The sequence below is a fragment of the Hibiscus syriacus genome, unplaced genomic scaffold (assembly GCF_006381635.1).
Source record: "Hibiscus syriacus cultivar Baekdansim isolate YM2019G1 unplaced genomic scaffold, ASM638163v2 tig00110198_pilon, whole genome shotgun sequence".
NCBI classification, from domain to species: Eukaryota; Viridiplantae; Streptophyta; class Magnoliopsida; order Malvales; family Malvaceae; genus Hibiscus; species Hibiscus syriacus.
Window position 1 is genome coordinate 1,830,169 of NW_024062623.1, and position 13,034 is coordinate 1,843,202.

General features: G+C 33.2%; 2 protein-coding genes across 2 annotated transcripts; one reads left to right on the forward strand and one right to left on the reverse strand.

Moving 5' to 3' along the window:
- LOC120218621 (dof zinc finger protein DOF1.6-like) lies at positions 1-9,372 on the reverse strand. The gene is made up of 2 exons (XM_039215553.1): positions 9,366-9,372; positions 1-909 (listed from the first exon to the last, which is right to left on the reverse strand). Exon 2 carries the CDS (start codon positions 896-898, stop codon positions 176-178), a length of 723 nt encoding a protein of 240 aa, XP_039071484.1. The 5' UTR covers positions 899-909; positions 9,366-9,372; the 3' UTR covers positions 1-175.
- Positions 4,589-11,094, forward strand: LOC120218424 (B3 domain-containing protein Os03g0619600-like). The gene is made up of 9 exons (XM_039215360.1): positions 4,589-4,721; positions 5,192-5,306; positions 7,840-7,981; positions 8,097-8,357; positions 8,404-8,575; positions 8,955-9,127; positions 9,592-10,078; positions 10,352-10,482; positions 10,810-11,094. The coding sequence occupies exons 1-9, from the start codon at positions 4,589-4,591 to the stop codon at positions 11,068-11,070; spliced, it is 1,875 nt and encodes a 624-aa protein (XP_039071291.1). The 3' UTR covers positions 11,071-11,094.
- Positions 11,095-13,034: the final 1,940 nt, after the last annotated feature.

The following is a 13,034-nucleotide window of genomic DNA, read 5'->3' on the forward strand; positions in this document are numbered from 1 at the left end:
TACAGAGTCGTCGTCCCCAAAAAACGACACTCTTAAGAAACACTGAAACCATCTCTATTGTATTATTAATCATCTCTCTCTCTCTCTATACCCACCAAAGAAACTTCACAATAAAACGATAAACCCACTAAACAGTAACAAGCAAACTGGAAAACAAACACATGAAATGCCTTTTTCATTTCAGACCTTTCCCTCGTGCAGAAATTGCAAGGCCTGGCCAAGCGAAGCAATCCTCATCAACTAGCCCTCCGCCGCCTTCAACATTGCTTGTGGCTTGCCATGTATTACACCCGGTGGTTCCACCAACAGCATCACCTGGTTCATCGCCATCGCCGCCACTATAACCACCGAGATAACCACTATTGGTATATCCCCAAACCCCATCGAATCCATAACCAGCCCCAAGCCCGTATCCACCTAGTGTTAGGTACCCTTCTCCTTGGGAGTTCAAGAACGAAGTGAAGCCTCCATTCACGGTAAGATCCACAGTTTCATTCAAATTAACGTCGGCCAAGCCCACTTCCGGTTTAGCTCCGGCCGCCGAAACGGCGTTGTTAACAGCCATATGGACAGACTCGGCTTCGTGGTTCACGTTCGAGGAAGACGAAGTTGCGACGGAGGGAGATGGCCCGGAAGAGCTCCGGGAACGCTTGGAAGCCTTGCGGGTGCCACCACCGACGGGAACGTTACGGAGGGTGCCACCCTGAGTCCAGTAACGGCGGCACGACTTGCAGAAGTAGCGAGGCTGGGAGAGGTTGTAGTTGTTGTAGTAGCAGAACTTGGTGCTGGTCGAATCACACCTAGGGCAGGGCAGCGGGTCGGTGAGTTTGACAGCTGGGTGCGACCCCATGGTCCCCGGGATCCGAACCGAACGCCTGTCGCCGGAATCAGCAGGCATATTTTTGTCAGCTTAAGGTTTGGTGGAAGTGGAGAATGCGGGTTAAATGTGAATTTTTTTAGAGCAGGGGAAGAGACAAAGGAGAGAGAAAAGAGAAGATTTTGAAAGGAAGGAGATGTGTTTGGAAGTTGGAGAAGAGACAATATCCGAGGATTTTGTTAATGTTGGGAGAGAGAGCGATAGGCAAAGGCCTCAATAAATAAATAAATAATGCCTTTTTCACATCCAAACAAATTATAAGGCGGTGTACGATATTTATAGCCACTCTCAAAGGTAATTAAATTAGAAATTGTTCCTTCTTAATTGTTTTCCCTTTTATAGGGTAAATTTAATATTTAAATTATTTTTATTTTATTTTAATATTAAATTTTTTTTAAATTATAATTAATATTTAATTTATATTTCAATTTGGTACTCCACTGTTAAAAAATTAAAAAAATATTGATGTGATACTTTTAATTTTTTAACGATGACATGATATTATGTTATGGTTATCGCAATTAAGTTTTTAAAGACGGTGTGTCAAAATAAAACTTAAATTAAACGTTGCGTATGATATTGAAATAAAATAAAATTTAGATACCAAAATAGAATAAAAATAATAGTTTAAGTATTAAACATGTAATTTATCTATAGTTATATATTATTCATGTTTTTTATAATGTATTGATAATAATATTAATTGAATCAAATTTGATAATTTTTTTGATTTATTCTAATTAAATTTATTAGACTATGTTTAAGGATAGACATAAAATTTATATAAAATATTTAAAGTTTTATATTTAATAAAATGATAATAACATAAGTTAATATAAAATAACAATAATAGTAATTAGTAAGAAAAATATATAACAAATATATTTTACATCTACAACTAAGATAAGCCCACATTATATAAATCCCCTGATATAAGGAAACTACATTCATTCTCATTTGAGAGAGTAATACACCTACGAACATTATTATATTATCTCTTTGTCACTTTGTTTTATGTTGTTTGTTCTTTTTGCTTTGTTGCCTCTCTTGGTGACTAGAGTATTCATATTGGTGTTTAAGCTTTCATATCCATCGAAGCCTTGAGGGCTTGTTCGTGGCCTTTGGTGAGCTTAGGTTCTTACAAGACATGATTTTAGGCTAATTTAAACGCATAACCGACCAAGAAACATCCAAAAATGTTTATAAAGTCACAAGTCCCGTTAAATCAAAATTCTAAGAGCATATGATCACTCTGTGGTCGTAGTAGAAATAAGAATAGTAAAAAAGACAAACAAATCGGTTAAGAAGATAATATCTATTTGACTTTTGAGTTTTTGTTAACACTTAACAAAGTTCTAAAATTGTTGTCGTCTTTCTCAATTAAAGGCTCCATCTGTTTTAATTGAACTTTTAAGTGTCATATTTCTTATTACGTGGAATCTTCTAGGTAAATTTTATTTGCAAGCATTTATATGTCGTCAATACAAAACTAATTATAACCATCTCTCGAATTTAGATCATTACAAACCTCAAGTAACTTCATCATATCGTCATACTTATCTCATTCATTTGAGAATCAATAATAGAGATAAGTATACCAACAAAATAATGATGCTCAAATGAGATGACATATTGTTGAAACCAAGGCCTCTCTTTGTCACCTTTATATCGAACATTCATATCGACGATCTCTATATTATTTTTATTCCAAAACGATCTCATCCTTCTTTTATAAACCTTTGTATAAGTTGTTTTTTGCATTAGTATATTATTTTTATTCCAAAAGGATCTCATCCTTCTTTTATAAAGCATTTAGTATATCTTGATAATTACATTTCAAAGTTTGATTAAGATCAATAGCGATTCTAAAAAAATCTATTAAGATATGCAAGATAATACAAACTTAAAAGATGTCATCACATCATAAACATTTGTCTTCTTCGCTTCTCTGGTTCGAGTCTCCATCACTTATGATGTTCTTGAGAATAGAACAAGTGGTGTATCATCCTAAAATTCAGGTTGATATAAATGAGTAGTTGAATCAGATAATCGGATTAAGTTTCGAGAAAATAGTTTTAAAAAATTTAATTAGTATTATTACTGAGTTGAAATTACCAAATTTCTGGCTTAACTATGAAATTAAAGTAAATATAAGCCTAATGTTGAAAATCCAACTTAATTCAATTTACAATTCATCCCCAATTTTCAATTTAAAAAATCTAAGGATCATTTTGCAAGGTATCATTTACTTAAGCAACAAATGTTAAAACAACTTTACGAGTTAAAAAGACAACTTAGAACAAGTTTCCATGATTTCAACCCTAAAGGATCTATGTTTTCACAGGAGAGATTGATCTTTTAGAAAATGGATCATCGATCTTTTTCATTCAAGTTTTTAAGTGATCGATTATTTTTCCTAAGAGATCAATTTTTTTTTTGGAAAATGAAAAAAAAGTTGATTATGCATAATTGAGTTGTAAATACAACTCCTAATTGCTTATATAATATATGAACTTACTTGAAACACAAAAAAACATGCCAAATCACAACTAAATCATGTTTCATATCACCCAATTAGCAATCAAGCATGCTTTACGAACCAAAAATATATAATTGGACTTTATGGTCACTTTTAGGCATTACAAACACTTTAGGCAACTAAGGTCATTTACCAAATCAAACATACTTGACATACCATATTCCACTCAAGAAACCTATCCAAATCATCACTACACGTAGCCACAAAAATTTGACATAATTTAATCTATAACATGCTTGAAAGCACATTCTAATAATAATAAAAAATTAACACCATGCATCATCAAATCAAACTGCAAACAATCCAAACCAAAAATTTTTATCCATAAGCTATCCAAAATCCAAATTAAAAAGTCTAAAAATATATAATAAGCATTATGGTTTTTCTAAGGACGTTGGAGTAGATGAGGAAGCCTGCTTTAGAAATCTTAACTATGTGCTTTGTAAGACTGTGAGGACAATTATGAGAGCCTAGCTTACCTCGCCTGCTCCTCCTCCTTCAATTGTACTACAAGAGTCCCCAAGAGAGTGACTCCATAGGTATAAGACATTTGATTTCCATGGTGCGAGTGACAACAATTTGAAAATAACTGATTAGTGGTTGAGGGAGAATCTAAGAACCTTGAGACATTTGTATCTTACTCTCGAGGGCAATATTGAGTGCGTCACTATCTGACTTAAAGGTAATGTTATAAATTGGTAAAAGACAACAGAGATGACTCTATATGCTAAATAGTGACTTGAAAGTACTTGAGAGATTTTTATAAAAAAAAATACATTTGAGAGGATAACATGGATGATCTAAGGATGTATTTCTGGCAATTAGTCTAGAGCACCCGATCAATTTATAAGAATAAGAGAGAATTCCTGTGTTTGAGTCGTTACGCCCTAGAGTTAGTGGCGATAGAGGAGCTTAGGTGTAGGAGGTTTCAAAAGGGACTATATATCAATATAACCGCCTATGACATTCTCTGAGTTGACACGAAAAATTAAGACAGTAAAAAGAGTTTAGAGTATAAGATCGAGACTGGTAAAAGAGCTTCACCCCATAACAAGAGAGTTTCTGACACTATAAGACAATCTTTGACACTAGCATAGTCACAAATATCAATATACATATCCCGTAGAAAGCCATTGACCTCTACTTGGATGATGAACTTTGGAGGATCAACCATGGCTTCGAATTTGTCCGAGTACGAGTTTTGTGGGCAAAGACACCATAAGGAATGCCACCGTAAGATCCGAGCTTACTTTGAGTGTGGAGCTATTGGCCACATAAGAAAATCATTACCTGCACGTACGAAGGGTAAGTATTATGAGTGTTCAAAATTATTTGACCCGATTAACTTGACTTGCTGATCCGTTGATCCAGACTTTAAAAAATCAAGTAATTTTTTAAAAAATTTACTCGATCGAGCTAGATTCCCGACCAACGATTTTTCCCGAGTAGTTGGGCTGGGTCTAGGCTAAATTTTTTTATAATCGAGTGCCCGACCCGACCCAATAGTTTTAATATATATTAATTTTAAATTATATTTTTATTTTAGATTCTTTAATATTTGTACCTTTAAAGTAAATTTAAACCTCTTAGTTCTTTCTGGTTATCTGCCTACGACCCCCGCACTTAGCCTATTAGCCGGATTTATCGGTTACCGCTATCTCTCTCCTCTGATTCATCTTTGTATATTTATTTGTTTTTGTATATTTATTGTTTACTCAACTTGTATTTTCTATATTTTAAAAAAAAATCAATATGTTTATCCATATTCTTACTAGACAAGTATACATATTGGTTTGGGGGAAACAAGCATGAACTCATCTCGTTCTGCCGACCTGACATTGACCGAGTCCTTAACCCTGTCCTTGTCTCTTTGGAGAGGTACAGGTTGAGGTTTGCATATGGCGGGTGAAGAGTGGTGGTCACTGTAAATAGCCAGGCACGCGTGCGGCACCAGCGTCTACCACCAGTCATATTACTTGGCCCCCAAAGATTCTCTCTCTCCCACCTCTTGTCTCTATCAGCTGCTTCTGGATAAATACTTTTGTGTGAATGGAATTTCCCTTGGGTGTTTCAGACCTGTTTTTGACTCAGAGACTATCACCAAAACCAATGGTACAACATGTCGAAGGCTCACATTAGGAAAGACTTATAATGTAGTATATGTTAATAATTTTATTAACATAATATATAATGTATGTGTATTTTGTAAACATATAAATGTAATTATTTGAACCTATAGAATAATATTTTTTTATCACTAAAGTTAATTATTTTGAATAAGGATAAATTATGTATTTAACTTTATCGTTTATTGCAAGATGTATGTTGTAATGTTGATATCGAACTGTACTGTTGTGCTGTGAAGACGAGTATGAACTCTTTATCTAACAGAACTCTATGTAAACATATGCACTACAATACCCTCACCTTCACCCTTCAACATTGCTATCCAAGAATTTTCACCAATGGCCTATTATACTTTTTATCTAACACCACCTCCCCGACCATGGACAACACTACTATAAACTTGATAAACACTACCACAACCACTTCGAACAAAATGTTGATAGAATGACCACCACATGGTATCTAGATTATGGTATCACTCACACAAATAACTTAATAAATGTTCGATTCATCATTTCTTATCACGATTTAGGAATGATCATCTATGTTGCACTAATACAAATGCAGGGATGGATACAAGAATGTGAAGCGACAATTTTTAAAATTACAAGATACATGTGCAGTGAGATCATGATAAATATAAATAAATTATAAAATTTTAAAAATATATAAAAAAGTTATAAATATTATTGAAGTTTATAAATAAATTTTCAAAACCACCTATTAGACATATATCCAATTTTCTGCTTGTAATATTTTTGTTAAAATGAACATATTTTGAGTTTTCGACGTTCGATTGAGGTGTTTCGAGATGCACTAGAAAGGTAAGTGAAATACGGTTCATATGAAAGAAGACATCAAAATCCAAAAATGTCCAAATCTCATCTGAAAAATCATCGTAAGTCAACAGATATTCCAAATTTTAAAATCAACTTCAATTTCTTATTCAAAATCATATTTTGGGTACACGCGTGAAGAGCAAACGTTATCCCTAATACGTCCTTGGGAAATATTTTCGATGTACTAAACTAATTCTAATCGTACTCCTTCAACATGGGACATCCTCGATACATTCCTAAACTATATCCATCTCATACTCATCTCGAAGACATACTAGAGAGTTGAAACAACATTGGGTTATGGTACCCGTGCAGCATAGATGATCATTATTGATAATGATACTTCCTTGTCTAATTCACATACTGAACACTCTTTTTGTTTTTAAATCACCACATAAACTCCCATTTTTGGATCATCCATTGCATGTGTCGAATATTTCTAAAATCGTCATGTTTGTTTCTCATTTTTCCAAGGACAGTTCAGTGTATTTTGAGTAGAATGTTACATGTGTCGAATAATACTTGTTTTCTTAAGGATGTGAAGTCTGGTGACATGTTGATTTAAGGAGTAGAACAAGATGATTTATACTACTTCCTTAATTTTAACTTCAGACTATAATATATGACGTTGCCTTACAAACTAAAATCAAATTCTAAAGTAAAATTGTTTGTTCTGCCTCTTCAAACTCAATATTTTTTTATACTCAATTACATCCAAAGAATTCTCATTCGGGAAGAATAAATAGAAGAAAATAGCTTATCTCTCAAGCTTATTTTAGGAGTCGAGGATAAAATAATTCATGAAAAATTGAGTTTGAAAAAAGAAATAGTTTACCTCTAGTATAAGATGTAATTTTAAAGTCTTTTTTTTAGGTAAATGATAAATTAAAATATCTACACATATTTGATAGATTTTTTTTACAATTTTATATAGTTTTAATAAATGCTTTATATTATAGATTGTTTTTAAATGAAAGAGAAATGAGAAATTAAATATATATATATATATATATATATTTCAAAATTATATACAATATATTATATTTTCTTTATAATGAATAGTATATACTTTTAATTTTTATATAAGTTTTTAATAATTTTTTATATTTGTACGAACCAAGTAATCTTAGTAAAGAAATTATTATTATTTCTTGAGGTCCCGGATTAAGCATCAAGAGATGTGAGAGCATTCGATGTCAAATGGTTGAGAAATATATTTGAACATAATATTAATTTATATTTATCTCAAACTTATAAAAAAAATATTAATTTTTTATATTTTATTTTTTTAAAATTCTAGTTAAAAATTATTTTTTTTAAAATATTAAATCCGTATCTTGAATGTTCAAAATTCGGGTCCGAATTTAATATCCGAGTCAACATTGTTGGATTTTATTTTTATTTTGCTTTCTTCTTCAGACTGCTCAATTTTGTTGTTTTTACTCTTACGATTCCAGCCTTTCAGTGTTTTATTTTGACTTACTGAGTGAAAAGCAGTTTCAAAAAAGCAAATCAAAGGCAGCTGCAACAGCGATGTTGAAACCCAGGCGACCACATTTTCTCGACGTCTTCTCCTCTACTTCGAGTGCCAACAGCCTGGTATTTTACTCTTCATCCTCCATGCAAAAATTAGGGTTTAGTGAAAGTATTGTTATTAATCCATTTTAGATTAGCTAATTATATATTTACTTGTTTGATGGTGATATTTTAACAGAAAATTCCTGTGGGGTTTAGGAGAAACTTGGAGGGAAAATTTTCTGGGTCAGTTTTGTTAAAAGGACCAAGTGGGTATAGTTGGGTTGTTGAATTATTTCAAAAGAATGATGACTTGTTCTTTGATAAAGGGTGGGCTGATTTCGTTGGAGATCATTGCCTAGGATGTGGTGATTTTTTGGTTTTTAGGTATGATGGTGAGTTGGTTTTGATGTCAAAGTGTTCGATCAAAGCAAATGCGAGAAAGAAGTTGCTTTTCATTGTAAATGCATTCAAGGTGGTAACGAGTTTAATGGAATCGTGGGCAGAAGAGATATAGGGAGGATGGAGGCGTTTCATTGGATCAAGATTGTGAAGAATTGTTAAAGAGAATTACAGAGAGCTCGTTCCAATCCGATGGGGATAAAGAACATTGTGGAGATGAGCTGGTTCTTGCAACTAAAAGTTGTCAAGGATTAACTTCCTACGATGAAAATCATGGTAAGGAAATGAACCTCTCTCATTCTTTGGGATTTATATGTGAAACATTGTTTTATCATTGGATTGAGAGTGTTTGTATGTGTTAATGAATTTTGTTGCTTTTCATCTAGTAATTCTTTTATGAAGGAGTAGCCATGACAGTCAGTCAGCAACAAAAACTTGTTTTAGTAATCGCTACGCCACATAAAAACTCTGGTATCAATATAACTGGAGTGTTGTTGAGGTCTCATCATTTTATGTTAGTCTTGGTACCACTTATTTCATGACTTTGTAATTTTGCTTGCATGTATGGACAGTCAATCCGTTTCATGTTGGAACTTCAATGATGATTTAGATCTCATGAATCCCTCTTGATAAAGATACCCATCTCTTGAAACAGATGAAACCATCCTGAGAACTGGCAAAGAAGATGACTTGAATCTACATGGTAGTTGCTGTATTCAAATAGTAGGAGAATTTGAAGAGAGAAAGGTGGCTCAATCTTTTAATTCACGTTTCCCCTTTTTTGTTAGAATTATGAAAAGATTCAACGTCAGTGGCTCATATACATTGGTAAGTCGTTTCTTCTCACATTTTTCACTCCGGATCTTTTGCTTAGGACATTGTTCGCACATGCCTTTATATTGTGTATCCTGCTATATGGCATCAGTTTAGAGTTTTAAATCGTTCTGCATGCTAGAAACTTGTCTTAATATCAATACTTCTGAAGTTGGTGCTTTCGAACAAGTTTCTTAACCTACTGATGATCATGGTTTTACCTCTGGCTATAGTTGGAAACAACTTCCTCTACTTATAAGGGGGAAAACAAATAGATATAATAACTTCCCTCGTGTACTTGTTCCAAAATCAAGGACTGGACAACCTTTTTAATGATTACATTTTTGCTTATGTGGTGGAAATTCTTCTAGCCATTACCCAGTATCTTGAATCAACTAGTTAAGATTTTTAGATATCTTATTTAGACATAATGAAACCTGCTTATGTATTCAACTGCCTTTTTATTCTTTGTGACCCAGAATATTCCATATCAGTTTGCGATGGAACATCTCCCAAAGTGCAAGACTGAGATTGTGCTTCGGAATCTGAAAGGATCTTGTTGGACTGTGAATTCTGTGCCTACAACAAGAGTGCATACCAATCATACTTTATGTGGTGGATGGTTGAGCTTTGTCCGTAGTAATGAGATAAAGGTCGGAGACATTTGTATTTTTGAATTTGTGTGCAAATTTGAATTCCATGTGCATATTCTTCGGGTTGGAAAGGAAGACCTGGACCGGCAAAGTGGAGTAGCTGTTGCTAATGTGTTAATTGACAGTTCTGATTCTACTTTACTGAAAGATTTAGTAAAAAATGCTTCAAAGGTCCACTCAAAATTAGAAAAAGTTCAAATGTGTGATAACAAAGGGTCTAAGATACTTAACAAAAAGAAATATGGTAAGGCAGCAAAAAGATCTGCAAGTGTTGTACTCTGCTCTTTGTCAAGGTCATGCAATGAAAGGCAAGGTAACGTTTCTAATTGTTCTGAACTTGATGTATATGCAATATTATGCTTATTAATAGAGGGATAGTGCTGCTCACTGATGATGAGTGTTACTTGTATCTCATTGAGGAAAGTTTAGTGTTTCTCTAAGCTTCCAGGGATATTATCTATGTTTATTGGATCATGGCTAGCCGGTATTAATTATGTTATTGTAATCCTTGGAATAGCTGTAGAATATTGATTGACTAGACTTATTGGTAAAACTGCATTCTCACTTGGTTTGGCTTCTAAAACAAAAGCTGCAGTTGGTGGTTCGAGAACAATGTTGGCAATCGATGAAGAAAAAGCATCTAGTTCTTTTGCTTCTGGCTTTCCTAATTTTGTAAGAATTATGAAAAAGTTCAATGTCAACGGTTCATATACTCTGGTGAGCAATTTACTTCTCATTTCCCTCTCTTCAGAAATTTGACTGAAGCGTGATCTCTTCTATAACTAATTTGATGAATCCATAGGTGTGTCTTTGCTCAACAATGATAAGCCCAAATCAAGAAATAATTAAGATACATATAAAGAATTGGCAGTTTTCTATGCTGAATATTAACAACAAAGTAAAATAGTTCTTTATAACTCTTGGAAATTGTTTTAATTGTTAGTAATTACTGTCAGTTATTGTTGCAGAAATATATAGGAGGCATAGTATCTTTGGGATTCTCTATTATCAGTTTTCATTTACTACCTGGATCATATGATGCAGAAAATACCATATAAGTTTTCAAAGGCGCATCTTCCCTACTGCAAAACACAAGTAGTGCTTCGTAATTTGCAAGGCAAATGTTGGACTGTAAATTCTTTACCAGATTCAAAAGGTCGAACCGTGCATACCTTCTGTGGAGGATGGATGGCCTTTGTTCGTGATAATGACATAAAGATGGGTGACATCTGTGTATTTGAACTTGTCAACTTCTGTGAAATGCTTGTGCATATATCTGGGCCAGGAAGAAAAGTGTTAGATTAAAAGCACGCTTCTTTGTAAGGCAAAACAAAACTTTAACCTCCAGGTGACAATATATATTGAAGCACCCTTTTATCCTTTGCTTCTCTCTCTATCATTTGTCACTTTTGTCATGTGATTCTGAGTATGTGAAAGGAAAGGGTTTTAAAGAGTCTGGTTGCTTTAGGAACACTTTCTAAGAATTGGAATCTGTTATCAATATTACCTGCCGGTAAGTCTAAAATTAATCAGATAGTAGATACTTGATCTAATTGTTCTTATTATTACAGACCTGCGGTAATTCTCTTTTGCCTACTTTGAGATGCAATTTCTGTGGACCTTTAGCAATCTAGCGTCGTTTACCAATGTCGTTCGGAGGGGAAAATCATTTTTGAAACTCATTAACAGGATTTATAGAATGTGCTTGTCTAATTTGGATGGAGTGAGAGGAATAATAGTGTATGCTATGGCTGCTGAATCTCATCCATTGATAGTGAAGAAAATTGCAGCAGTCATTCAGGATTTGATTATATGATGTCCTGAGATGCATTTTCTGCTTGAGGAAACGAGTCATCCCGCAGTTAACTCATTTTCTGAATTTTGTGGCCATTGTTTCTTGGTCTAACTTTTTGTGGAGCTTGTACGGCCCTTACACTTAACCTTTCGTACGGCTTGTACGGCCTTTTCTTTTGTTGCGTCCTTTCTGTCTCATTGATTCCTCTCCTCTTTTCGTTTTCACTCCTTAGGCTCAATTCCAAACTGCATTAAACTCATCATATCCTTCCTATACACAGAGAGGTGGGACGGCAGCTCTTATTATTTTCCCTCTTAGATGCCCACTATTTTTTAAAATATTACACCGTACTCGATTGAATTTTGGATACCTTTATGTGTTAATTATTGTGACATATTCGAAGGTTAAAGATGATATTATTAAAGAAATACATGCAGTTGTTCTCGTTGGATAATCCTATGTAATATGGAATAAAACCTAAAGCATGTGATAACATAAAGACAGGTTGACCAGATATTATTACTCCATTGCAAACTTACTAATTCATTAATCCAAGAAGGAATCAACAAAACATAAATATTTCATAATGAAATAAAATCAAATAAACAGAAAATGCCAAAATGTTTCTCATTTCCCACACCTTAGAGACTTAGTATCTGTTTAATATCAACATAATTTTTGAGAAATCTTCGACCACTAGAATTAAAATAATATTTAATTTAATTATCAATTAGAATTTGATTCAATATCTAATGATATTTTTAGAAGATAACGATAAATATATTAATCGCACAATAAAATAAACATTAAGATTTTACGTGAAAAATCTTTTAAGAAAAAAAAACAGCAAAAGAGAATTTTTTTTATTAATGTCGAAAGTAGTTGAATACAAGATGATTTGAAAAAAAAACTTGACTTTTAACCCTAACTCATAATATCTATCTATAGGGATATATATTTGATTACAAAGAAAACTTATTTAGTAGAAATCTAATCGAAGTATGTTTTCTACATAAAACAAAGAGAAACTTCCAACTTCCAATCAAACTAGGTTTTTGACTTTTTACAATTATCTCTTAATTAATACATTCATTAATGTGAGTCAAATCAAGTTTGGGTCAAATTCTAACAATCACCACCCTGACACGAATTTGTTGCAACACCTAAACTCAATAAAATATCAATTCTTCACATCAACGAACAAGTTCTACATCTCGAGAACATATTCTCAGCATCTTCCATGAAGCCCCTCAAAAAGGTATTCTTCAACAATGATTGTTAACTGAATCCAGTCCTATCCAAAGCTTGGATGTATGAAGTAAATTAGTCTTCACATCGATAAGGTCATCATCAATGCCAACTTTTTCGACAATTATATCATCACGAGTAATATCATGCACAACACGATTCTAATCTTCAATGAAATTCTATTATTAACCACCTATAATGTTTTAGTCTCATTAATCTCTACAAA